The sequence below is a fragment of the Lynx rufus genome, unplaced genomic scaffold, assembly GCF_022079265.1.
Source record: "Lynx rufus isolate CCGP_SWC_20201006 ecotype Redwood Valley unplaced genomic scaffold, mLynRuf1.p SCAF_2, whole genome shotgun sequence".
NCBI classification, from domain to species: domain Eukaryota; kingdom Metazoa; phylum Chordata; class Mammalia; order Carnivora; family Felidae; genus Lynx; species Lynx rufus.
In genome coordinates this window covers 104,945,336-104,973,317 of record NW_025814834.1, presented here as the reverse complement: position 1 = coordinate 104,973,317, position 27,982 = coordinate 104,945,336, and the positions used below count along the sequence as shown (strand labels likewise).

General features: G+C 42.0%; 1 protein-coding gene across 3 annotated transcripts in view; it reads left to right on the top strand.

Moving 5' to 3' along the window:
* The window catches only part of CLASP1 (cytoplasmic linker associated protein 1), a 274,399-nt gene that overhangs the window by 195,955 nt on the left and 50,462 nt on the right, over positions 1 to 27,982 (top strand). For 2 of the 3 annotated variants that reach the window (XM_047085723.1, XM_047085722.1), the window contains 7 exons: positions 7,350 to 7,453; positions 10,750 to 10,994; positions 13,480 to 13,543; positions 13,760 to 13,762; positions 15,882 to 16,045; positions 22,380 to 22,458; positions 23,478 to 23,621. In XM_047085723.1, the coding sequence (XP_046941679.1) occupies positions 7,350 to 7,453; positions 10,750 to 10,994; positions 13,480 to 13,543; positions 13,760 to 13,762; positions 15,882 to 16,045; positions 22,380 to 22,458; positions 23,478 to 23,621 (803 nt within the window). Of the gene's footprint in view, positions 1 to 4,373; positions 4,437 to 7,349; positions 7,454 to 10,749; positions 10,995 to 13,479; positions 13,544 to 13,759; positions 13,763 to 14,905; positions 14,975 to 15,755; positions 15,759 to 15,881; positions 16,046 to 22,379; positions 22,459 to 23,477; positions 23,622 to 27,982 lie in introns of all 3 variants that reach the window. The other variant, XM_047085724.1, reaches the window with a different exon arrangement.

Here is a 27,982-nt window from a genome sequence, read left to right as displayed (position 1 = left end):
TTGCTTCTTAACAGTAGAGTTAATCCAAAATTTATCCTCTGTCATTGAATTTCGACAGTTTGTGTTTAATTTCACCAAAGGTCAGGACACACGTGATTCAGTTCAAAGACGGAAAAAAATTAAAATCATGAGAATGGCTAGGAAATGAAATGTGCTCAGTTTAGGGCTGATAATATTAATCTAAAAAGCCTTGTGGCAGAAGGTACTAGCCATGCCTTGGCTAAGCGAGTCATTTCAGTGCTTTCTTTAAAGCAAGCCCACAGTAACTTTTTGATAAACTGCTTATGTGTACAGCACAGTGTACGACTTTACAACATTTATTGTTAATCAGAGATTTTCATTCTTCTTGGGCTCAATAGGCTATGCAATGTCTGTGACCTGATGCCATCCCAGGGCAGGAATTTACAACAGTTGGTCGCCATCAGGTGGTGTCAGTACCTTATCTCGGGTCACGAGCCACGTCCCGGTTTGGGGCTGCTTATCCACAACGCTCTGTCTCTCTTACAGCCAGAATTTGTATTTTCACAGTTTTTAGGATTCGAGAAAAACAGACAAAAGAGAAACATATTTCCTTTATGAAATACTGTGTTTGCCTTTTCTTTTCAGGCTCAGTAGTCTAAAATGGACATATATTTTTACCTAGTGCAAATTATTAATCCCCCAAGACCTCTAGAAAGAGCACATACGTTTGCAAAAAAAACATTTTGTATTCTCCAGTATCTGTGTTTCAGTTCTTCGCCACATTAATTGCTGTAAAGCTGTATATTTTCCTCCTGATAAGCATGACAGGTGGAAATTATAAGATTAGGCCTAGGCCTGACGTTGTTATATGGAATTGTGGACTGCAGCAGTCTGTTATTTTGACTCTATGTAACATTAGACATTAGGTCTTTCAAATATAAAAAATGTCACTCCAGAAGCTGGATGATAGATCAAAAGCACACAGTCTTAATATTTGCCTCGTTCTTCTCCTGATGTCATACACTTCTTTCTAATATCCTTTTATCCCATCAGTAGCAATAATACTTCCTTATGACCTGTTGTCCTTTATGAACTTAAAGCCAGGCCACATGGGTCACTTGACTTAGTGAGAAGACGCCTTTGTGAGATAGTCTACCTGATTAGCATGAGATCCCAAGTGGAGCGACTCACCTTGAACACACCAGCTACTCCACAGCAATCTGAAGCAGCAGAACAGAATTCTCAACAAATCAGGGGCAGCAGTGATGATTTTTTTTCTGAATGAACTGGTGATTTTTCCTTTTAAGTTAAGGCTGTATATCTCTGCGTCCTTGCTGACTATTTGGCCTTCTAAACAACCTGTTCTATAAGTGAACAATTCAATCTGCTTATTGGTTATTCGGTCTCTTAGAGGCAGTTCCGTGTTTTTCTTTCCTATATGCACTGGTATTTTTGTTACTGTCTACGGAAGCAGCCTTTGTAATCCAGGATGTGGTCAGTGGACCAGGCAAGGTGTGCTGAATTCTTGAGTTCCTAATTGAACCCTGAGTACTTGAGTGATCCAGTCTGGTTTTCACTTTCTTTGGTGAAATTGATCTGCATAAGGGTCTTGGTGACAACCCAGAATGGTGAAATGTGCAGTCGCTCCTACCAGGACAGAAGATGTGGATGAGGCATTTCCCTTTCCTAACAAACTAGCATCAGCAGGTGCTTTCTGTTGGTCAGGGCAGAGTTAACATCTTGTCAGCTGAGTTTGTAGGCATGCCCTCTTTTCCTCCTTGGGGTCAATCTGTCTGTAAAACTTTTACCCAGCAAGAACAAGAGCGGTCCTCGTGCGCACGGCCCCCCATCTGAGCAGGTACCTGTTCACACTCTGGGACGGGTGTTACCATTATCCCTTTTTTATGAATGACAGAACAGAGACTGAGGGAGAGTAAGCCAGCTGTCCAGGTCACACAGCTAAATGGTGGAGCTAGGTTTTGAATCCAGTCTGACTTCAAACCTTGGCTGCTCCCTTGCCTCATTTGAAGGTTCTGATAATTTAGCGTCTTTCATTTGTTCCTCGGAAGTATATTAAATACTTTCTCTCCAGGCTTAAGCACAGAGAAAGTGTCTGGTAATGTTTCTCAATTACGATTTCCAGGTTTGGAGTTAAGCCATGGGAATTCATAGCTCAGTCCCTGAAGGTGGTGTCCAGGGGAGCTCACTGTGCCCTTTAGACAATATGAAGTTTCCTTCTTATTCACGTTAATAATTGTTTCCCACCCTCTCTGTAAATTAGTGAGATTTTTGTGTTAGTGCCCCTTTGGGTCAGTTTATATAGCCAGGTTTTGTTTAAAAAAAGGTCGGTGGGGGGGTGTGTGTGAAAATAATTACATTTTGGTGATTATATACTGGTTTTAAGTTTGCTTTTTTTTTTGTTACAAAGTTATCTTGGACCATGTTAATAAGGATGTTTATATGGTTACAGTGACAATATCAAAATGAAAGTAAGGGCTCAGCTGTAAATCAGGCTCTGATTGTAAGAGGGTCCACCTCGGATTCCATTGTTGGGTGTTCACTTGAGAACAAAGGATTCATTCCATGACAGATTTACTGTAGAATAGCCTGTTGAAACAGAACCAAAGGACGACTTTCTAAGCAACCTTCAGGCGTTGCTTAAAAGGTATTTCCAGTTTAAACTACCAGGATATGGCACTGATACGTTGCACAGTAAATGGTATGCTTCAGTCTTAAAAAGTATTTTGCCAGTTTGTTTGTTTAAGGAAAGTGATTATTTTATATCTGTTTTAGAGATTGCCAATTTATTTTTGTGCATCCTGAGGAATTAGAAATTCTCTTTTTGTGAGCTGGTAGAAATTTGTCCTTATCCATGAGGTAGCCTTTGCTATTTGATACCACTCGTGCCACTTATGAAGATACGTGCATTTTCATCAAGTGACATGAGCTTAAAAAAATAAAATTATGGGGGCGCCTGGCTGGCTCAGTCGGTAGAACATGTGACACAATCTTGGGGTCGTGAGTTTGATCCCTGTGTTGGGTGCGGAGATTACTTTAAAAAAAAATTTTTTTTTTTAAATTCTGTCCAAGAGTTTGAGGTTTTGGTATTTTACAATGAGACGGAAGTGTTCACGTGCACAGGATACTGCACTCTGTTAGCATATGTGAGAAGTGGTAGCACTGCTGGGTAGTACTTTGTTTGTCAAACCTGGGAATTTCCCATGATGCAACCACCGGGTTCCTTTCAGAGTAAGGAGTGTAAGCGTGTTATCTCTTGGGGTTTTTTCCCTGAGGTAAGGAACCATATACTGCATGGCACTCTGCTCCAGAAATTGGTGATTCGAACCAAGTCAGTTTCATGGTTATTTCTGAGAGTTATTCTCTCTATGTGAAGACGGAGTTGAGCATGTAATTCCTCCGATTGCTGAATTAATTCGCTTGTGAATATCTGCTAATCAAGTGATATTTAATGTAGACACGTAAGTCGCAGTTTACTCGTAACCATCGCTGCCACCGCCAGCACCAGCAGCGTACCGGCCCCCACTGCTACCGCTACCACCATTTTACTCAGTGCCCGGCACTGCCTTAAGTGCCTTATATAAGATCTCTCGCACCCGTCTCTACTCCCAAGAGGTACGTACCCTTTTTAGCACATTTCCAGATGCGGAAGCTGAGACACAGAGATGTAGAGCTTCGCCCAAGGTCGTCCCGCTGGTTGTGACCAAAGCAGGACTCGCCCCCGGCTGTCGTGCGGAGCTGGTGCGCGGTTAGCCAGAGTACTGCCAATGCCTTGCCAAGAAAGCTCCTTAAACCCGTTCCGACTAAATTCCCAACAGTGAAACAAGTTCGTTAATCGTTAGGATTTTCGTGCAGAAAAACAGCAAAAATTGGGGGAACACGGGATTTCATTTGTTGAGCCCCCTCTCTTGTGACTTCCTCCCATTTCTGTTCAAATAACGTTATGAACCTTTATGCTTTTGTGTTTGGTGCACGGTCGCATATGCATCATGTACCGATGAGGCATCTTGTGAGCTGAGTAAATAATCCATTCTCCTGATGCTCCACCGGGTATAGACGGTGCTCTGTGACTCCTGACGTCCTTCATGTTGCATACTTCCATAACGGCTGACTGAGGCTTCGCGGTGCGAGTATAAACGTGGAGTCTGAGCTTAGGCACCGCAGACAGTGCCTTCGTTGTGCCTGTGTGTGTAACAGCCGTGTGAGAGCCAGCAGGCTGCCGCGGAGCTTGGGGATCGGCACTTGCTATCCATTCATCTCCAGCGCCATTTCCGTTCATGAGAAAACATGGCCTTGTTGGGAGCAGTCCCTGCGTTTCCTTCAGACTGTGGCATTTTCTGTGTCGGGTACTCGTGTGTTAATCCTGTGGGTGTTGCCGTTCCTTTTACCTGCAGCCTCTCGACGTCATTCCAGGTCCACTAGTGCCCTCTCCACTGCTGAGTCTGTTGGGCAGTCAGGTGAACAAGTGCTAACTGCATGATTCGGCTTCTTCATACGTCCCGTCTCACGCTCATTCTAGCATTTGTTTCCGTCAGTGTCGCCTAGCACTTGGCATGTATGCACTTCATGTTTGTTTCCCCCAGTGTGCTTTGGTTTTTTTCCGTTGTTGAATGTTTATGGTTCTGTTAATAGGCCGTAGATGCTTTATCGCCTGTTTGACAACATCATCTCTCCAGTGCTCATGTTTATGTGAAAACAAAACAGAAACACGGGGAAGGGCTTCTTCCCCCTCTTTTTAGTCCCTCCCTCAGGAGAACAAGCACCCAAAATAGGTATCATGAAAAGTCCCTTTGGGGAAATAGGGTATGGGTGTCATCCAACAGTCTTGCATTTCCAAAGTCTTTGCTCCCAAAAAGTGGTGATTACTGATGTTAATTATTAGTGTCAGGTTCTGGTGATCTGGAGGAACTATCTAGTTACCAGACATCCCAAATCACAGAATACATAATTTCACAGGTATAAATACTGTCCTAAAACTTACGGAAAAGCAAGGTCACGATTCAGATAATCAGGTCAGGCCGAAGGTAGCCTTTGCAGCCTGTGGTCCCCAAATGTTTCATCCCAGCCCGCTTTAACGATACCAAAAATCCCCTGGTTAGCCATTTGGGGCAAAAAGTAAGCATACAGAAATATATAAGTGTGCTGGCTTTTTATACGCTAACAGTCCCTACTGACCTGAGTCAGAGTTCCTCACCTGAGCACGGCAGTATGTATTAAGTCACAGACTGTTGATGGTGACAACTGTCACCCGTTCACGGAGTTACTTTCTCTGTTCTTCCTCGAAGTGAAGCGGGCTGTGCATTTTATTACTTACACTCTGTTGGGTACACCCTCCAGAAGATGAGGGCACAGGCACACGCGTCCGTCTCGGGGAACGGAGCTTCACGATAACACAAGAGCAGTGAGAGCGTAGAAGAGATTGTGGTCTGGTGAAAACAAAAGGCTTGTAACCTTGCTCAAATCCAGACAAGCATTTCCCCCTCAGATTTGAAATTCAAATGATCTGTGACATCTATCCAGTGATGAGCAGTCACTGTGTATGGCGGAGCTGGATGCATCTGGGAAGCACAAAGTAATTGCATTGTTCTTACAGCTTTAATTTTGTGTCTAAAAGCAAAATATCAGTATTATCCCTGGAGCAGGAATTGCTGGCATGTGATATACTTTTTGTTTTTTAATTGTTTTAGAGTCCGTTTTATTTAAGTTTATGCTGGGTAATTTTTAAATGGCTTATAACTGAATTACTTTCATTTTGTTACTCATAAATCCCTTACTATCTACCCTTTTTTAATGGAAAAAAGAACAAAGATGATGTATAAAACTATATGCACAGCAAATTTCAAATTTACACGAGTTTTATATTTCAACTGATAATATACACACACACACACATATAGGGAGACATCTAGATATTATTGTTTTGTGGTCTCTTATATGGCACATTTAATCATCTTTTACATAATGACTTAAGACATCATGCAGTCTGACCAACAAGTACATTAAAAAAGGGGATAGTATAACATACAATTTTTGTTTCTTTATAAAAATTCATGAGTGTATAACGTTTTGGTTAGCGGTGTTTAAATTTTTTCCCCTTTCTGTGGCGCTGGAAGGTGAAAATTTTGAAACTGACATGTTTAATGAGTTAAGGAACACCTCACTTTGAAACTTGTTTCCTAAAGAACTCTCGTTACATATCCAGAGTTTTAAACATATCACTTTACAAGAAAGATCGACTCATGTAAAACATTTAGCTTTCCTTTTCCCCTAAATGCTTCATTATGAGAATATATATATATGTTTGTATATAGTCCAAACAGTGTCTTATTTGTTCATAAAAAGAAAGCATTTTTTTATCTAACATTTTTCTTCAAAGATTTTTTTTTTTACACATTAGTGTTTTAAATAAGAAACGTTTGCCAGTAAATAGGTGTGAGACACTTAGGAAGTGTGATTTTTATATGAACTTTTCTCCTGTTGTATGTAGCTCCAAGCTCAGCACCTCTCAAGGAAGGCTGCTCACCTGACATAATGGGACTTGTAAAAAGTTTGCCTTCTTTGTCCATGATCCTTAACATAATGGAACTTAAAATAATTAAACTGCTGGAATTTGTTTTAAAGTCCTTGGATTGTATCCATTTTGTTTACATGTATAAAGACTATCATTTGAAATTCAAATCCTTTGAGAGACTCAGGAAAATTTTAGATTCATGTTATCTGAGTGATTAATGGTTTGCAGTGGAGATACTAGCTTTTTCTGATGATCATTGAAGACTTTGAATAAACTGAATTTTAAATAACCTTTGGTGACACAGGCATCATGAACAAGTACCCAAAATTAATTGAGCTCAGTTAATAAGAACAGTTAAACAGTAGTGGCACTGACGAAAATTTGCAGAGATCAATTGAACACATTAGTTTCAAATTTTAACTTCTTATTACACATTGCATTAGAACTCACTTGTCAAACCACAAAGCTCCCTAATTAGTTTGACGGGAACATCAGGGCCACTTGCCTCCAGAGGGAATGCTAAATAGATCAAAAGACTCAATGCCACCGCCCAGCTCACTTCTAGAATAAGCTCCCCTCTCTCCCAAGTCTTAACACTTTAACAAAACAAAACATCATTAAAGAGCCATTTCTGTTGTCAGGACGCTTTGTAGCACGATAGCATTCAGCGCGAACAACTTGACCTCTGCCGCTGGTGAACAAGTCAGGTCTAGTTAGGACTGCAAGGGAAGTGTAGTTACGTGTGGCTAGAGACTTTCCAGTGCCTCTGTCCAGTAGGTGGGAAGAGGCAGGAGCCCCTGCAAACAACTGAGAAAATGTGAATTAAAGTGACATATCTTTGGTTTTGTTTTTTGAATAGACCGGTTTGGGCTTGGCCAGGCAGGAAGAATACCTGGCTCTGTGAATGCCATGCGGGTTTTGAGCACGAGTACAGACCTTGAAGCTGCTGTTGCTGATGCTTTGGTAAGAGTCACGGCGCGTGCGGAGTCTCTCTGACTTACTCATCCGCCATTTTCCTCACAGAAGATCGCCTCCAAATCAGCGTCCTCAGGCATCCCCGGCACTGTGTGAATTGTGTAAATATTGTGTACACCCTGTGTAAACGTGTAAACTTGTATTATTATCTCTTTCTTTTGAAACTTGGATCCCTGTACAGAAGTGAAGATTGGCCTTACAGAAAACACTAGCATCAAGCATTTCTTCTGTGCTCTTCAATGTCAAGGAAATTTTGATGTCATTGGGCTGCTTCTTTTTCCCTTTTTTCTCCATGTTTTTTTTTTTTTTTCAGCGTTTCCTTTTTTCATTCTGTGGCTTCTATTGCTTTACAGGCTCTGATGGCATAGCCTAAACACATCATTATAATAGTAGGTAACAGTGTGAGTGGTTTGGAAATCTCACACTTATTCGATGACCACACTAGTTGTTCCGTACAATTTTACATTTGTTTCGTCTTTTAAAATGAGTCATTAAGTCCTTGTTAAGGGAACTTTGCCAAACGTTAATGCCGATGGACTCTGAGGACATAAAGCGCTGGTGGAATGTTTTTGCCTCAGTATAATGTAGTTCCTAAAAATATATAATAATAATAATAATAATAATAATAATAATAATATAAAGCAGTTAGAGATCCTTCAGTTTGTGGTTATAGCAAAACACTCCCTGGTAGAATCAGCTTGTGGTCAGATTGCCTTCTAAAGATGCATTTCAGCTGGCAGTGACACTGCCTCTAGCATATTCTGGTTGATGTGCTCAGCATTTAAAGCAGATCCTCTTTAGAACTGTCTGATCTCTGGCCTTACTTGTGCTGTTTTAAGATACATTGTCTTTCTAAGGGAAAAAAGTATCTGGTTTCAGAACCAGAAGTTTTAAACCCAGCCGTGTTTTGCATCTGATCAAACTGTTACAGCCCCTGGCTGCACGGGTTCTCGCTTTCACCCCTTCCTGTGTCGCCCTCATTTATTCTTGCGCAGTCAGAGTGCTTTGACAAGCGACTGTGAGCAAGCAGTGTGCCACTCTCCCGATGCTTTTCCTGTAAGCAGGGGCTGCCTGGCCAGCTCTATTCATCGGCCTTCTGTGCAGAAGGGCTTTTTTCCTGGCAGGTACTGGAGTTCAGGATAATTGCTTTAACCATGGCTTTGACTTCAGAGTCATGAGCTGGAACAGAATTCTGGGAAGAGATTCTTCCTTCCAAGCTGCAGCACTGGGAATCGCTTACTTATTCAGGGACCCTATTTGGAGGTCAGAGTGGGGGGAAATGATGGATGTGCAAAACCCTTAGTTAAATGGGACTTCCAGTTAAGGTGGGGGAGTTCCCTCCCTCGCTCTTTAAAGAGCTGCGCAAGGGACTGTGCACCAAGTGCTAGGAGCCAGAGTCGGACTTGAGAACTTGAGCTTGGGCTTTCCTTGGCTTGGGCTTTTCTCTGAGCTCTAGCCGTCAGCCCACTCAGGCTGCCCTTATTTACTCTTTGTGCAAACTGCCTGGTCTCCCCGAGTGACCCGCTGCAGAAGAGAGAGCTCAGGAATGGTACACAGATGTGCTTCCCAGGATAGAAGCCCCAGGGCAGACAGAAGCTAGCATGGGAATAGGTAGAATTAACAGTGACTTTAGAGATGTACCACGGCGGTGGGGGTAGTTTTTAGCATAGCAAAGGAGTATGGCAAGTACTAGAAGGCGTTTCTAGGAGGTGTAGGAAGGGCTAGGAGATGCCATTGTGAAAGCGTTCTTTGTTATTATTCGCTTGATATGAATTGCTTGCTAACCTGTATTTTTGGTTTGCTAAGATATGTTTTGCTGTACACTTTTGTTGCAAGAACAATCCCCACATATGCTTCTGACATAATTCTCTATGCTTTTTCCCCATCCTTCAATATTTTCCTGCCTACAGCTGTTAGGAGACTCCAGGAGCAAGGTACCAGTGCTTTAACTTTTGTTTTACAACTTCATTTTTTTCTGTTGCAAGTATATTTCCTTTAGGAGCTAGTGAAAGCAACAAAGCGTGTAGTATAATGTAGAAATCCTGATCTGAATTATGATTTGTCCAGTCTAGTGAAGCTGTTGTTAGCGATGGAATCAGTCTCCTCTCTCATCTGTTCTAGTTCTTTTTTGTTTTTTGGGTTTTTTTTGGTTTTTGATTTTTGGTTTTGGTTTTTGTTTTTTTTATGTCAAGCTCTGCTCCTTCTCCTATCAGTGTTTTATTTTATTTATTAACCCAGTTTGTGTCTACTGTTAATGTTCTTATTTCATGGATGGATGTATTCAACATTTTTCTTATTTTATGGATCTAGTTTATACATAAATAAGATGATCTTGTAATTTACCACCCTAACAAGGATGATTGTGAAAGGGGGGACTATTCATAACTATGCTGGGACAAGAGGCATAAGACAGAACTGTCCCAAGCAAGTTGTGATGGATGGACAAGCCGTGTTAATTAGAAAATTACATTTGGGGGGAGAAAAAGAAAAAAGATTACATTTGTATGGTTTTGGCCAATAACTTTTTTTTTTTCTTTTAGGGAAAATTGTATTTTATCAGTTTACTAGCTGTTGCTATATTATTTATGGGTTTAACTTCCAGTTTTATATTCAGGGTAAGAGAAACAAATGAAGGATCTACAGGAAGCCTATTTGTGTTCAGATAATTTAAGAATCCTTTGACAGGGGCTACTCTGCTCTGACATTTCAGTTTTAGACTTTATTAAAGAAGCATGAATATTCAAACAAATTTTCCCATTGACCGTGCTCAAGATCTATTGTTTTTGATTGTGAAAGGGGCCGGTGGGCACACTTACTTGCAGTGTGGCAGGGGCTGGCCCAGGTTAGTTAGCATATCCTTCCGTTATATCCTCGCAACAAGCTTGTGAGAGGTATCGTTACTGTTATTTCAAAGATGGGGAGAGTGAAGCAGGAAGGTTAGGAGGCTTTCCAGGCTTCCTCAGCCCATCAGCGGCTGCAGGCTGACCACCCAAGTCTGTCTTACTGCAAAGTCCACACACCGGACTAGAGACCGTACTCTTTTCGTCTCTGCTGTGGATTGCTCTGCTTGTTATCCTATCCCGACTGGACGTCTGCTTTTCTGTTTTTATTTCCCTAATCTGTAAGCACAGGAAAGTGCGGTGCTTGTGTGCGTGCGTGCCCGTGTGCGTGCGTGCGTGTATCTTTTTACCATTAACTGTTACTGATTTTGTTTGGCGTGACTCGCGGTCATTTCGCCTTCCCATTTCTTCCTCCGTCACTCCCACCTCCGTTGGACCTGACAGAAGAAGCCGGTGAGGAGGAGGTATGAGCCGTACGGGATGTATTCTGATGACGATGCCAACAGCGATGCCTCAAGCGTTTGCTCTGAGCGCTCGTACGGCTCCAGGAACGGCGGCATTCCCCACTATCTGCGGCAGACGGAGGACGTAGCAGAAGTTCTCAACCACTGTGCCAGTTCCAACTGGTCGGAAAGGAAAGAAGGGCTTCTCGGCCTGCAGAACTTGCTGAAGAGCCAAAGAACACTGAGGTGAGGGGACAGAAGGCCGAGGTTGTGAGCCAAGTTCTAAGTCTCATGGTCTGCTCATCAGCACCTTAAATGGATTCCTTGCCATTCGTGCAGTCCTTCCAGAGTTCCAAGGCTCAGGGTCAGGCACTACGAGTGCTAAGATGGCTAAGACATGGTCTTTGCCTTCCAGAGACTTTGAAACCTCTGGCAAATACTCTGTACTTTATTAGGTGTGTAAAACATTTGGTTCCCTTACAGTTCATATGTATCAGGTAGGTGTTGTTTGAGAAATCTTGGTACAGTTTGCAGTTTAGGTAAAAAAATCAACTCTGCAGGTTGATATGGTTCATTACACTTTGGGATTGTGGGTAAAATGATAGCAGTCTCCATCTAAAATGTTTCAATATGCAAACACATATATACCTTATAAATGTGTATAGTGATGACATACTAAGAGTACTTTAAACTTGTAACGGTATTATCACTAGAAGTGATTACTTTGTTTTTGCCTTTGTTTCTGTGTTTCATAAATTTTCTCAAATGAGCTTGTATTACACCAAAAAAGTATGTGTTTATACCATACTTCATCAAATCTAAGGCACCATTGATGCACCGTTATTTTACATCCCTCTAAGAAGAAATGCTTGCTTATTAAACCATGGCAATACTAATATGTCTTTGATTGTAAGACAAAGCTCAAAATTATAGAAATGTTACAACGTGAAGAATTTGAGAAAGTTAGAATCCATGAAATGCAGTATATTCTTTGGATAATTTTTTTTTTAAGTTTATTTCGAGAAAGAAAGAGAGCAAGCACGTACATGCGGGCGGAGGGGCAGAAAAAGGGAGAGAGAGAGAATTCCAAGTGGGCCCCTAGCTGTCAGCGTGGAGCCCAGTGCTGGGGCTTGATCCCACCCAAACTGTGAGATCATGACCTGAGCCGAAACCAAGAGTTGGACACTTAACCGACTAAGCCACCCAGGTGCCCCTGGATGGTTTTTCTAAGATAAATTTTGAACGTGTGTAAGTTTATGGTCACAGGTGGGCCCTGCGAAGCTAAGTGAACATTGACTGATGAATCCCCATGCTGTTAAGTGTGCCCGTCCAGTCAGTCAGACTCCGCCCTGCCATATTCGGACTTGTTATGTGCTGTCCTCCTACCTCCCCCCAGCCCCCCATTATTCCATCCTGGTCACGAAGAGGTCTTGAGCAGCTTTGTCCTATGCCTTCTGAAATTCAGGTAGCCTCTGACATTCACTAGTGAGCTGTCAACAACAAAATGAGGATGGTTTATTGAGATGATGATTCCTCAGAATCTGCTTAATCTGGTGGTCCCCTTTCTTAATATTTTAATGTTGACCAAGTATCCGTTGAATAATCTCTAGAAATCTATTGATTGGGATTGGTCTAATCTAGAGCGCTGTGTTACTGATGTTAAAGTAGATCATCAAACCAGCTGTCTCGTATGTGTAAAGGGGGATTACTCAGGGGGTAATTTGGGGGCGAGATGATGATCCTTATACTCAAGCCTTGAAGTAAAATCGGCCTCAGTGGTATAGATAAGGATAAGAAAAAGCAAAAGGGCACTAACAGGAAATGAACATTTGCTTTGTCTCAGTAGCTGTAGGAAGGAAGTGTGTTCTCTCCTTAACCCTCCCTGTAGTCATTTGTTTGATACAGATCTAAAGACATCTGAGTACTTTGTAGCAAAACTGAGATTAATCCAGGTCTGTCTGACCCCAAACCACCGTGCTTTTCCTAGTTTATCTCATTGAGTTTCATCTGTGGCAGGTGGAAGACAGACCTCAAATGAGTGGGGTTTAGCTCATGGCTTTGCCTCCCCCATGTGTGTGAACTTCAGCAGTCACTCTGGAAGATTGTTTCCTCGTTTGCAGATGAGAGCCCAACTATCATGATTTTATATTTCTACTTAATGTCATCATGACTTAAATAAGTTAATTTATTTGTGAAAAAAACTTTGTTATATAAAAATTATTAAAAAAATTTTTTTTTAATTTTACTGTTTATTTATTTTTAGAGAGAGAGACAGAGTGTGAGCAAGGGAGGGACAGAGAGAGAGGGAGACACAGAATCCAAAGCAGGATCCAGGCTCTGAGCTGTCAGCACAGAGCCTCATGTGGAACTCGAACCCATGAACCATGAGATCATGACCTGAGCCAAAGTTGGACGCTCAACCAACTGAGCCACCCAGGCGTCCCTGTTACATAAAATTATTTTTTACAAAGCTGTCACAGGGTGCCTGGGTGGCTCAGTCAGTGAAGCCTCCGACTGTTCGTTTCGGCTCAAGTCATGATCTCATGGTCTGTGAATTCAAGCCCCACACTGGGCTCTGCGCTGACAGTGTAGAGCCTGCTTGGGATTCTCAATCGCCCCCTCTCTCTACGCCTCCTCCTTCTCAAAATACAGAAAAAACAAAAGCTGTCACTAATCTCAGTGTTGACTCATGAAATTCCAAGTTCATTTCTTTCCATTTTATTTCCTCTAGTCGAGTAGAATTGAAAAGACTGTGTGAGATCTTCACTCGAATGTTTGCTGACCCTCACAGCAAGGTAAGCCTGGGAATCCTGCCTGCTGACGCCCCCCCTGCATGCCCACGTGAGCTGTATAATACACTACGTAAGAGTGAGAGACAGTTCCCCATAGTGCAGTTTAGACCTTCCAATTTAACACCAGTTTCTGCAGTAGTTGATGTTATATCTTTTAAGCTGTTTTTTTGTTTGTTTGTTTGTTTGTTTTTATTTCTGTTTTTTGAGAGAGACGGAGAGAGAGTCCCAAGCAGGGACTCAGTCTCACGAATAGTGAGATCATGACCTGAGCCAAAATCAAGAGTCGGAAGCTTAACCAACTGAGCCACCCAGGCACCCCCCCCCCGTTATATCTTTTAAAAATGACTTCTGGAGAACTTAAAATGTCCATAAAACTTCGGGCTGGATAAAGTATGTTTTAAGAGTTAATGGAAAAGAGTCAGATGTATTCTTACTCATTCAGATACTTTTGGGTGCCTCCTATTAGCCAAACAGTGGTGCTAGAATAAAACATTGTATTATAATGTAGTGCCCCCCTTTTTTTTTTAACTTACAGTAAAGAAGATAATCAAATACATGATTTTTTTTTTTTTTTTTTTGTATCCCACGTAGAATGTGTCTATATAGGACAGGACAGAAAAATAGAAGCATTTATGTAACGGATTTGTTGAAAAACCCGGTTAAACTATTTCTCCAAATAGAATTTGCTGTCCCTAAGAACTTGCTGTCCCTAAGAACTGCGGCCATTTAGCAGGTGTCCACACTCCCGGGGTCCAAGGAGAGTGCTGAGCGTGCTGGGGGGGAAACAACACTGAGTGTGACCCAGGCCCTTTCTAGGAGTGGCGCCGAGAGGGGGTCTTTCCAGAAGCTTACTTGGAGTCCAGATTTGAAGCACATACCATCAGTTGGGGAGGAGTCCTAGAGGCTGTCGGGTGCTTTTACAGAAAGAAAATAGGGGGAATGAGTTTATTGGGGAAGTTTAAAGGATGGATAAAGGACAGAAACAACTTATGGGTCCTGTCCTTTGAGATGCTCATGAGAGCCTAGGAGAATGAATGTGTGGGTTCTCTGGTCTCTACGGGGGGGGGGGGGGGGCGAGTTGGGGGACAGCATTTTTCCTCGATCCTGGTCTTGAAGCATGTCTTAAAAGTCCTGTGATGATCCTCACAGCAAAGTCCACATTAACAACATTCATAAAATTCAAGAAAGGTTGGGTTCTAGGGCCACACAGATATCCAAAGATCTAATTATCATGATTTTTCTCTAAGGTAGTGTTTAAAAGCAGGAAGATTTTAAGCATAAGCATAAGATTCATAAGACTTAAGGCATAAGGGGTATTAGGTGGTATGGGGCATTGATGAAATTTCTATTACCTGTCACCTCTAGATTGCTGATTCAGAACCAGAATATGAGGATAAAGAAGGAAATTTGTTTCCATCAGAAGGCTCTTGTACAGTGAGTTTGGAGGTCTCAGTTTAGTTCATATTTGCTAGCTGCCTTTGAGCTAAGTCAGGAATCCCTGGGGCTCAGTGAGTTATTTCTGAGCTGTCTCACTGGAGACCCCTGGTGGTTAATAGCTGCTGTGCTAGAACTGAGCAGGTCTATAATGGCTGGATTGTCCCAGTAGAGCACGACTCATTAGCCAAATAGGGTACTTCTCTCTCTGAAATCGGTTCCAGGATAGTCCACTGTGGACTCTTATCTCACCTTAGACAGCGTTAATGACTGCACGGCAGCATAAGAATTATGCGGACTGTATACCATACTTTTTTACAATGAAGACTATTATCACTTTTACAGTATCTTCTTATAAAGATATTCCTTTGCAGTATCTGAATTGGAGTCATACAGTGCACAAGTGTTTTTCCTCCCTCATCCTCCAACATCCAAATAGTACTTGTTGAGTGCTAGATAACGAACAGTAATAGTATAGAATTATGATGGTTAAAATACCTTTTTTTTTTTTTTTTTTTTTTTTTTTTTTTTTTTTTTAAGAGAAAGGAAGGAAGGAGGAAAAGCCTGCAGGAATAAACTGACACTTTTCAGTAAAGTTAATTTCTCTCAATACTGTATTTCAAAGACATATTGAGGGAGGGGAGAGTATCAGATATCAGAGATCAGTTTGTAGTCTTTTCAGGTCTTTTAAAAAACTGCATGAAAATGGTATTAATTCACTGTAGACTAACATGGAATTTGTTTTGTTGCATGGCCTGGTTTGCGGTGGAATTCACAACAGAGAGTAAGTTCCAATCCTTTTTCCTTTATTTTTTTAAATACATTTGTCTTCTCTAATATGACCTGTCCGTGTTTTAGAGACTTTGGAGACAATTCTGAATTACATATATGAAATGTTTCCGTCTAGGTTTTCAGTATGTTTTTGGAGACTCTGGTGGATTTTATAATAATTCATAAGGACGACTTACAAGACTGGCTTTTTGTTCTTCTCACACAATTACTTAAGAAAATGGGGGCAGATTTACTTGGATCTGTGCAAGCAAAAGTTCAAAAGGCTCTAGATGTCACAAGGTAAGTTTTAAGGACCAGACCACTTTTTTCCCCAGCTTTTGAGTTGTAACTGACATAAAACGGCCTCTAAATTTGAAGTGTATAACATGATGGTTTAATACACGTGTACATTGCTAAATGATTACCACAGTGTTAGTTGACACATTCTTCACCTCACATAATTACCATTCTTTTATTGTGCTCGTGGTAAGAACATGTAAGGGCTTATTCTTTTAGCCACTGTCAAGTGTATAATCCAGTCCTAGTAACTGGTAATCACCATCTGTACTTCAGATCCCCAGAGCTGCTGCGTGTTACGTATGCTTGTTCCCTTTGACCAGCATCTCCCCATGCTTCCCACCCCCGCATCCCCTGACAACCACCATTCTACTCTGTTTTTATGGGTTTAGGGTTTTTTTGTTTTGTTTTTTATTTGTTTCTTTTTGTTTGTTCGATTCCACGTATAAGTCAGATCACGCAACATTTATCTTTCTCTGTCTGGCTTATTTCACTTAGCATAATGCCCTCAACGTCCATCCATGTTGTCCCAAATGGCAGCATTTCCTTCTTTTTTATGACCGAATAATATGCCATTATTTTTCTTTGTCCGTTCGTTCATCTGTTGACAGACACTTAGGTTGTTTTGTATCTTGAGTATTGTAAATAATGCTACAGTGAACATGAGGTCAGAGGTCTCTTCAAGATAGTGGTTTCATCCCCTTTGTATACATACCCAGAAGTCAAATTTACTGGATTATATGATGTTTCTATTTTTAATTTTTAATTAATTTATGTCTTCAAGTTTCTTTATTGGGGGGGGGGCTTGGCACAGAAGGAGAGAGAGAGAGAAGGAGAGAAAGAACCCCAAGCAGGCTCTGCACTGCCATGCATAACCCGACGTGGGGCTTGATGTCATGAACCGTGAAATCATGACCTGAGCCAAAATCAAGAGTTGGATACTTAACTGACTGAGCCACCCAGGCGCCCCTTTATTTTTAATTTTTTGAGGAACATCTATACTGTTTTTCATAGTGGCAGCACCAATTTAACATTCCTGCCTACAGTGCACAAGGGTTCCCTTTTCTGCACATCCTCAACATTTATAATAACTAGGAGGTGTGAGGTGATAGCTCACCGTGGTTTTGATTTGCATTTCCCTCATGGTGATGTTGGGCACCTTTTCATGGATTTGCTTGACACTTGTTTGACATTTGTTGATGTCACGTTTGGGAATGTATCTGTTCACGTGGGCTAGACAATGTTGATGTTACAAGACTCTTATAGTGTTTTTCTGGCATTCTCTTTTGTTTTTGTCAGCTGCTTGAATAAGTCCTCTCTTACACCATTTCCACATTCTCTTGTTAACAGATTTGTTGAAATGTCCCTGCTTTCCATGAGATGAAAAGTTGGTGTTATTTTTGTGAATGCTCAAGACAAATGTAAAAACAAGTATAAAACCTTGCAAATTGATCCTCTTATCTTTAAAAGACATTTTAGAGTATTTATGTACATCCTTCTGAAGACCTCAGTATTTTAAAAAAATGATTATTTTGAGAGAGAGCACGCATGTACGTATGCACACATACGTGAGTGGGGGAGGGGCAGAGAGAGAGGGAGACAGGGAATCCCAAGCATCCTCTACACTGTTAGCGCAGAGCCCTATGCAGGGCTCAATCTCACAAACCGTGAGATTGTGACCTGAGCCGACGTTCAACCCATTGAGCCACCCAGGCACCCTAAGACCTCGGTATTTTTATTTATTTATTTTTAATTTACATCCAAGTTAGCTAGCATATAGTGCAATAATGTTTTCAGGAGTAGATTCCAGTGACTTATCCCCTGTGTGTAACACACAGTGCTCATCCCCAACAAGTGTCTTCCTTAACCCCTTACCCATTTAGCCCATCCCCCCACCCACAGCCCCTCCAGCAACCCTCAGTTTATTCTCTGTATTTAAGAGTCTCTTATGTTTCACTCCCTCCCTGTTTTTATATTTTTTGCTTCCATTCCCTTATGTTCATCTGTTTTGTATCTTAAATTCTTCATATGAGTGAAGTCATAGGATATTTGTCTTTCTCTAACTTATTTCACTTAGCATAATAATCTCCAGTTCCATCCACGTAGTTGCAAATAGCAAGATTTCATTCTTTTTGATTGCCAAGTAACACTCCATTTTATGTATATACCACATCTTCTTTATCTATTCATCCACCAATGGACATTTGGGCTCTTTCCATACTTTGGCTATTATTGATAGTGCTGCTATAAACATGGGGGTGCATGCGTCCCTTCTAAACAGCACACCTGTATCCCTTGGATAAATGCCTAGTAGTGCAATCGCTGGGTCGCAGGGTAGTTCTATTTTTAATTTTGAGGAACCTCCATACTGTTTTCCAGAGTGGCTGCACCAGCTTGCATTCCCACCAACAATGCAAAAGAGATCCTCTTTCTCTGCATCCTCGCCAACTTTTATTGTTGCCTGAGTTGTTAATGTTAGCCATTCTGACAGGTGTGAGGGGATATCTCATTGTGGTTTTGATTTGTATTTCCCTGATGGTGAGTGATGTTGAGCATTTTTTAACGTGTCGGTTGGCCATCCGGATGTCTTCTTTGGAGAAGTGTCTCTTCATGTCTTTTGCCCATTTCTTCACTGGATTATTTGTGTTTTGGGTGTTGAGTTGGATAATTTCTTTACAGATTTTGGATACTAACCCTTTATCTGATGTCGTTTGCAAATATCTTTTCCCATTCCATTGGTTGCCTTTTAGTTTGGCTGATTGTTTCCTTCACTGTGCAGAAACTTTTTATCTGGATGAGGTCCCAATAGTTCAAGACCTCAGCATTTTTAATACTTCCATCTTCTTACAAGTCACACTAGAAATCTTGCTAGCCACATATGATGTAGGGCTCCCACTCGCCCAGGTACAATCTCTGTTAGCATTCACTGGCTCAGAGGTTGATAACGCATAACAGTTGTGACCTGTTACAAGGAAAGAAAGAAGAGCTGTGGAGATTCAGAGACATGTGAAAAACTGTGTGCTGTCATTTTTCAGAAACCTCTTATCTACTGTGTCTGCAGTTGTAGGTTCGCAACATACGAGTATTAGAAATTAAATAGCCTCAGAAGACACCTCGCTGTAATGACTCAGTTGCCATTTGGTGGAAGATAGAGGGTTATAGGTCAGATCAGTGAATTTTTAAAAGAATAAGCCAATGACTCCAGATCAACTAATTATCCTCAGTAGAGTAACTTTTATATGACTCAGTTACTACACACTGGAATATTACTATATATCATAGAATGTCCAAAACAGAAGGACCCACCTTCATTTTATTAATGAGGAAACAGACTTTACTTGACTTGCCCGGGTCACAGTGCGTGTTAGTGGCCATCTGGGAACTGGAATCCAGGACTGCTGGTTATTACACCGCTGTGTGTTCCCCTTACTGCAGACTGGTCTGTGGATGTGCGACTTTCTCTCCTGAAGGAGAATGTGGATAGTATTTGCACTTTTTCTTTCCTCTCTGGCTCCCTCCACTAGCAGTAGCACACGTCACCCTGCCATCATCCCCCATGTATGTGTCTGTTAGTTGTTTGTGACTGCGAAACATGCATTTGTTCCTCTGTGCTCTGGTGCCAACTGTTTTCTTTTGGTTCCTGACCCTGTAGATCTGTATAATTTGTGCTGCTATAGAATTTTATTATCCAAAGAGCTCTCCCTTGGTATTCAGTGAGCTCAGTATAATATACTATATTTACAATAAGCTTTTCAAATGCCGTCCCTCCTTTGGATGAGCGAGTTTAGTGAAATTAAGGAACATCCCTGCATGCCGGTGTATTACTGGATTTGTAAAGGGTCAGCCAGGGATTGACTAGAAGGGCGAGGCGGGTCCAGCTGATAGTAACTGAGTGAAGTAGACAGGAGGGACGGTGACGCTGTGGGCTAGGGAACTTCCGTAGAGAGAGGTGGCCATGTTGGCATGTGGGCCCAGTGGTCCCAGACTTCCCAAGAAAGGTCAGAAATGTGGAATAAGGCAACACATTTGAGCTTTATTTATTTATTTTTTCCAACGTTTATTTATTTTTGGGACAGAGAGAGACAGAGCATGAACAGGGGAGGGGCAGAGAGAGAGGGAGACACAGAATCGGAAACAGGCTCCAGGCTCTGAGCCATCAGCCCAGAGCCCGATGCGGGGCTCAAACTCACAGACCGCCAGATCGTGGCCTGGCTGAAGTCGGACGCTTAACCGACTGCGCCACCCAGGCGCCCCTATTTTTAAATGACACTCTGAAAGCCAGATAAAACATTTGTGAATCAGACTTGGCCTAAAGGTCTCTTCCTTCATATAGGTGAATTTGTGAAGGGCAAAAACTTTCAGATCTTTAGGGATGGCAGGAATATTAACATTTTACTCCTAAACTTTGTTGATTAAGGAAAACCCTCTGGTTATTTTCCTGGATGCCCCTTTCCTTTAAGAATCCTCTCCTGGGTAGATTTGATCCAGATCTCTAGAACACGTTCATTATTCAGTTTTCTCAGCAGCTGAGATGCCTAGCTATTAATGCATATTTAGGACCCATCAGTGAGTATTGGCGGGGAGGGCCTTTGTAATGGCTGAGGGGAGTTCCTAAGATAACAGGTCTGATTGTGAGTCTGCCTACTTCCTTTCCTTTGGCTGTGCCTGGCCACAGACACATTTCCAGGTTAAACACGCCAGCTTATACTGAAATGGATTCTCCGTTCTCCCCTTGCTGCAGAAGGAGACAGAAGTTTTGTGTGTGGTTTGTCAAGCTCGTTTCTCTAATTTATAGCTGGTGTGAGTCACTTAAGTCATGTATGCTAAAGCGTACTTTGCTTGCAGAAGTGGTCCTCCTGGCTTCCTGGGTACAAATACATGTGCTATTGGGTCACGTTTACTTTTTATTAGTAATTATAACAGTAGTAATATTAGTACCCAGGATGTGCTCTGTGCTTTGCATTTTCTTTACATTATGTCATTAAAATTTCAAATTCAGGGGCGCCTGGGTGGCTCAGTCGGTTAAGCGTCCGACTTCAGCTCAGGTCACGATCTCACGGTCTGTGGGTTCGAGCCCCGCGTCGGGCTCTGGGCTGATGGCTCAGAGCCTGGAGCCTGCTTCCGATTCTGTGTCTCCCTCTCTCTCTGCCCCTCCCCCGTTCATGCTCTCTGTCTCAAAAATAAAAACATTAAGAAAAAAAAGTAAAATTTCAAGTTCATCCTGTGACTTCACAGATCTGAACCTGCTTCCCCGTTCTTGTTACTATACTTCTGTAGATTGGGAAGAGTCCCTTAGAGAGGCCAAAGGAAACAATGCCGTCACTCAGCCTCAGTTGTAATAGATGTTTGCATTGCACCATCTTTCCTATTAGTGTGGAAAATACGTCTACGTCTTCCTACATGGACACGATTATGCACTTTTAAACTAATGCTGGTAATTGCAGCATTTTAAGGGAAGGAGCATGGACTTTGGCTAGCCAAGAGTCCTCGGGGTTACTCAGATGTATCAAAGATGTGAAATGACTGCAAGAAATGAGATCAGGAACAGGTGAGAAGCGGAGGGCCCTGGTTTCTGCATATGTGTTGTAGCTGGATGGGGGATTCCCTTGCTGGGTCTCCCATACTCTTTGTGGTCACCCTACAACATAGAGACCAGAAGCAGTTGCCCAGTAGGACCAAGGAGGACAGCATGGTTAGCTTAAGCAAGGGCAGCTGTAGGCAGCCTCGTCAGGATGTAAATTAAGATTTCGGAATTGGAAGTTTTTCTCATGAAGCAGTTTCAGAAAGGTACCTGGAAAGAAGATGAGCACATTCTAGAAGGCAGGTAGGAATCTCTTTTATCGTTTGGGCTTCATTTCTAAAATAGCATACATAACTCTAAGTGTCGTGTGTGTTTTGGGACTTATAGCAAGATTTCCCATTTTCTGGGGCACCTGGGTGGCTGAGTTGGTTGAGCGTCCGACTTCGGTTCAGGTCATGATCTTGCACTTGGTGAGTTGAGCCCCGCATCGGGCTTTGTGCTGTCAGCACAGAGCCTGCTTTAGATTCTCTGCCCCGCTCTGTCTCTGCCCCTCCCCCTCTCAAAAATAAATAAAACATTTTTTAAAAATAATAAGTAAAAAAAAAAAGATTTTCCATCTTCTTAATTTTATATATAATGTATATTACTCTAGTATTTATATAAAATGGAAAGTACAATTACCTGTGTAGAGGCTTGCTTCCGTGTCCATCAGATTTATCTCTAGAGGTATATTTTTGTTTCTGAGATGGTTTTGCATTATTTTTTGTAACGTATCTTTCCTTAAAATGAGCACTTTCTTTCTTCTCTTAAACCTAGGGACTCCTTTCCATTTGACCAACAGTTTAACATTTTGATGAGATTTATTGTGGATCAAACTCAAACTCCTAACCTCAAGGTTGGTGACTATTTGTCATTACAATTCAACCTCTAGAAGTCAAATTTGCTTAAAATGTCCTTTTTTGTACATGACTCGTATTTGGCTGTTAGGAATAAGACTGCTGTGAGCATTCTTACACAACTGTTTGGGGCCATGTTTCCATTTTTCTTGTTTGAGTACCTAGGAGAAGAGTCACTGGTTCGTTGGGTGGGTCGTGTTTAATGTTATTTTAAACTGTTCAAATGGTTGTACCATATTATATTCCTACCAGCAATATAATGGCAGGCCTAGTAGTTCCACATCCTCACCAACATTTGAGTATTTTTGCTGTTTTCCACCGTATTTAAACTAGAAAATTCTGGTGTGTTGATATAAGGTATCTTACTGAAATGTTTTCCACATTAACGTTCTAACACATGAAAATTAATTATCACGTATTTTGGAAAATCATAACTATAAGACTGAATTTGAGGGAGGGTGTGTATTAATTTCAATTAGGTCGCGTACGTCATCTCTTCTTTATTTATTAGCTTTTGTTGGGGTTTTAGGATAGCTGCAATCAATAACTGCCCTCTTCTCCTAAGGTCAAAACCAATTGAGGCATCAGTGGAGAAGTTAAGGTAGAATATCAGCGTGATTGCTAAAAATGCTACCTTGCAAGACTTGGCCTAGGATGCCCAAAAAACAATACTAAGTGCTTCCTGGTCAAGCAGCAGAGTCGGTAATCCCGTGGCCTGCCCATGGGGGCTCATGCCCTGCAGGTGTCTTGCTGTGTATGTGAGGAGGCAGAGCAGGCCTTCTCCACAGGCACGGTGATCTAAAACTGAAGAAGGTTGATCTGTATGCCAGTCTTCCTGTTCCCAAACTTAACCTGTCAGCCATTTCATGCTTTTGTCCCTGATGGACATGGCTCTATGTGAAAACGTAGATCCAGGAGAAAGAAGGGGTCCCCTCAATTGTATTTACTTTTCTCTGATCAGAATTCTATTCAGAGATTCATAAGTGTACCTAATGAGTATAATTGTTGGATCTTTCAGGTCAAAGTTGCAATCCTGAAGTACATCGAGTCCCTCGCTAGGCAGATGGATCCAACGGATTTTGTAAACTCTAGTGAGACGAGGCTTGCAGTTTCTAGAATTATAACCTGGACAACAGAACCAAAGAGTTCAGACGTGAGAAAGGTATGTCCGCGAGAGCTCAAGTGCAGCTTTAAACACACCGTTCTCAGGCATGTCTTAGGAAAAGAAATGTACTTGGGAACTTGCACACCATCCCACACACCTACATGGGATCCTTTATTACTCCTTTTCTGTGAAACCAAGACTTTGCTGTTGCCCCTTATCTTTCTCCAGTTCCACCTAGTCCCAGTCTTCCAGCATCAAAATGAAAATCGGAAATCGTGTATGATTGGTTTGTGGTTTTCTTAGGCATCTATTTTATTCTTTTTAAGTGAGAAATCACTCATGGTTTAGTGTCTCTTCAGGCCGTCGGTTTTCCACATATCAGTTTTGTGACATGGACTTTGAGGACAGAATTGAAAATCTAAGGCTGCCTGGCCACAAGGTGCCTCATAGCAAAAGGTGGCTGAAAATTTGCTAAGAAATGAATTTCTGAATTTAAAAAGAGCAAACAATTTCAGATTACATACCATACTTGGAACACACTCTGACTTGGGGAGTGACATGGGGAGATAGAATTCAGATTTTGGATGCACCGTGATATCAAGGTGTTGTTTTGTTAGTTTATCAGCTGAAGAATATTGGCTACTTTTTTCAGAAATGACACATTGAGGAGCAGATAACATAGGAAAGAGCACAGAGTACTATTATTTCTCTTTCAAGATAGTACTCTGCATCAGGACCATTACAAAGATTAATTATTACATGTGAAACACTTTGTCAGTTCCTGACAAGTTGTAAGCACATCGCAAGCGTAAATTACTGTGTTTGTCTCTCTTACTCTCTGCCTGTCGATGTCGTTCTGTGCTTGAGCTTCCCACTGCTTGAGTTTGACACATGGCCATTATTCTTTTCACTTTATGTATAAACTAAGTAGCCTTTATGAAGTACTCTTAAAAGCCAGCTTTCTCAGTTCTGCTTCCAGACTGGAGGTACGTGATTTTGGTTATTTGTGTATAATCACGAGCCTTGCATTTTTTCTTCTGTACCACATTCCTTCCATCCTTGGCCCTACCAGTGGAGTTGTTTGGCCTTAAGCAGAGTTGATAATGTGGACCACTTGGGTCCAACAGGAAAAAAGGAAAGGAGAAATCCAAGCAATAGTTAGCAGGAATGGTAAATTTCCAAATGCCAATAAACACTTAGCTCCTCTTCCATTGAAGTTCAAAGACAAGAACAGAAGAATTCTGTGAAAGGTTTCTTTAGAAGGGTTACGGATCATGTAAGTCCTGTGTCCATTGTATAGTCATAAACTAAGTTGTCCAAGGACAAGGAACAAGGGCAAATCCTATTAAAGCACTCATTCAAAATTGTTATCAAAGAGGCATTTCACTGGCAACCTCTGATTTAGCCATTAAACCAGTTTGGGATTAGGGAGGTACAATAGGAGGTGGTTGAATGATTTGCTTGGTGTGTAAGTCACAAACAGATATTTCTGTTGTAGTTTTTAGAATCACAACAGTGGCCAAAATACAAAAGCCTTAAGGGTAGCTTTCTGTCTTTAGTCATAACATGTAAATGTGTGTGTGTGTCTATGTGTGTGCCTTTTGTAATTGAATGTTACTTAAGTATTCCTTCCTGTAGGACTGAAACATTATAGACTTACGTATCACTTTCTCTGGACGTGCGCATTAAAAACTTGAACTACAATTTATTTTCCTAACTTTTCTAAGGAGGATGTTATAGGAACTTTCTTCCTTGAGTTATTTAGCCTTAGGCTCCCAAGGCTTGAGTCAGTTATGGTTAGGATATTAAACTTATTGCCAGAAATCATGTGGATCGTTTACTGTTGGATCTTCAACACTTAATGTCAGTCATTTTGGGTCACGCGGTGCTACTTCACAAAGCCTGGTCTCCATTGGTGTTCCACTCCTGTTGCCTGCCCTCACTTCTTCCCCTTCCCGTGTCGAGGACTGCTCAGCACCTCGCCTTCAGACTGAGTTCAGATCCAGGTTCTGGGCCAGTAATCCTGATCTTCAGGAAATTTGGAAAGCTTTTTTATTACATCAGTAGTTCTCAGTCCTGGCTACGGTTAAAATCTGCCTCTGTTCCTGGGCTCTACCCCAGGTAATTTGACCTAATTGGTGTAGTGTAAAGTATGGACATTGTTTTGGGTCTCATTGGGACTCCCTCCACTGTTGGCTGTTTTTTAACGCACAAGTTTGCGACCTGGTGTTTTAGACCATTACCCTGGAGTTGCACCTCAAGACATACAAGCTGCTGTTACAGTGTTGACCTGGTTGCGATCGATTCCCTTGGTCCGAGCCTTCATCTGCAGTATCTTCAGGCCTGGGGCTAGACTTGCTATTCCCCAGGGACTTCTCACCCTCCCTACTTTCTCTCGCCCTGTATCTCTGCACCTAGCACAATACCTGTGTGAGCAAAGTAAACATTTCATAAATAGTTTGAATGAATTAAGGGAATGATAAATGTCCAGAAAGAGGTGATCTCATTTTAAGTAGCATTTCGAAACCATTATTTTCAAAACCATAATGTCGGAGGCCCCCTGTTTTGACTTCTGTGTTCGTTTTCTGTTGTATACTGAAACACCACAAACTAAGTAGCTTGAAACTACACACATTTATTATGTTGTAATTTTTTTTTTAATGTTTTTATTTATTTTTGAGACAAGAGAGAGACAGAGCATGAGCAGGGGAGGAGCAGAGAGAGAGGGAGACACAGAATCCGAAGCAGGCTCCAGGCTCTGAGCTGTCAGCACAGAGCCCGACGCAGGGCTCGAACTCACAGACTGAGATCATGACCTGAGCTGAAGTCGGACACTTAACCAACTGAGCCACCCAGGCGCCCCTGTGTTGTAATTCTTTGATTCAGGAATCTGGCACATGGTCTTTGGGTCCTCTGCTTAGGGTCTTAACAGACTGAAATCACAGTGTCGTCTGGGTCTTTGATCTCATCTGAGGCCTAGTCTTTTCTTAATCACTGGTTCTTGGCCGAATTCCATTCCTTACAGGAGGGCCGAGGGGCCTGTTTTCTGGCTGTCAGTAGGGGACATTCTCAGCTCGTGGGCCACCTGCCAGCCCTGCCACACCTCCCTCTCCCCAGCTTGGCAATTTGTTTCTTCAAAGCCAGCAAGAGAATATTTGGGGAAAAAATTTCCCCAAACTTCCCAAATGTGATGAAAAACCTTAAGTCTACCCATCTAAGAAGCTCCATAAACTCCCAGTAGGATAAGAAAAGATCCACAGATAGACACATCGTAATCAAACAATTGAGAGACAGAGACAAGTAGAGAATCCTGGAAGCAGCAAGAGGGAGGCAGCCTGGCATCCCCCAGAGACCCTCTGTAAGACACACAGCTGGTTTCTCCTCAGAAACTGTGGAGGACAGAGGCAATGGGATGGCATTCAGCGTGCTGGCAGAAAAAACCTGCCAAGCAAATATTCTCTGTTCAGCAAAACTATTCTTCCAAAGTGGAGGAGAAATTAAAGTGAAGCCAGCACCTCCAACCTTGCTTAAGGGTTTAGGTCACACCCATCCAGGATAATGTCCCCTTTGATGACCTGAAAGTCAACTGACTGGGGAGGGACTTTTCATTACACCTGCAGAGTCCCTTCTGCCGTAACAATTAGTGGAATGATGTTCCATCATTCACAAGTCTCACTCTAGGGGAGAGGATCGTACAGGGATTGTATGTGGGAGATGGGAGTCTCGGGGGCGTCTTAAGTGTTTTGCCTACCAAGGCTTTATCTCACTTTCAGTGAGTTGGCAGGAATCTTCCACAGTTATTTGTTAATTCACTAACTCTTACTTAAATAGGGAGCTTTTTAATCTCACTGTTTAAATTGTGGTGAGGGTCAAGATGCATCTCTGTATCCTGGGTACCCTCTAGGGTTTTGTTTTTTTTTAAGTTTATTTATTTATTTTGAGGGAGAGAGAGTGCGCGAGTGGTGGAAGGAGCACAGAGAGGGAGAGAGAGAATCCTCTGCACTATCGTTGCAGAGCCCAGTGCAGGGCTCAGTTGCATGAACGGTGAGATCCTGACCTGAGCTGAAATCAAGAGTCGGACACTTCACCCACTGAGCCACCCAGGTACTTCTAGATTTATTTATTTTTTTTTAATCATTAAAAATGTCAGTGGCTGGAGGGGCGCCTGGGTGGCTCAGTCGGTGAAGCGTCCTACTCTTGATTTTAGCTCAGGTCATGATCTTGCAGGTTCGTGGGTTTGAGGCCCGCGTCGGGCTCTGTACTGAAAGCTTAGAGCCTGGAGCCTGCTTCGGATTCTTTGTCTCCGTCTCTCTCTGCCCCTCCCCTGCTCACACTCTGTCTCTTCCTCTCTCTCTCTCTCTCTCTCTCTCTCTCTCTCTCAAAAATAAATGTGAAACAAAGGTTTTTTTTAAATGTCT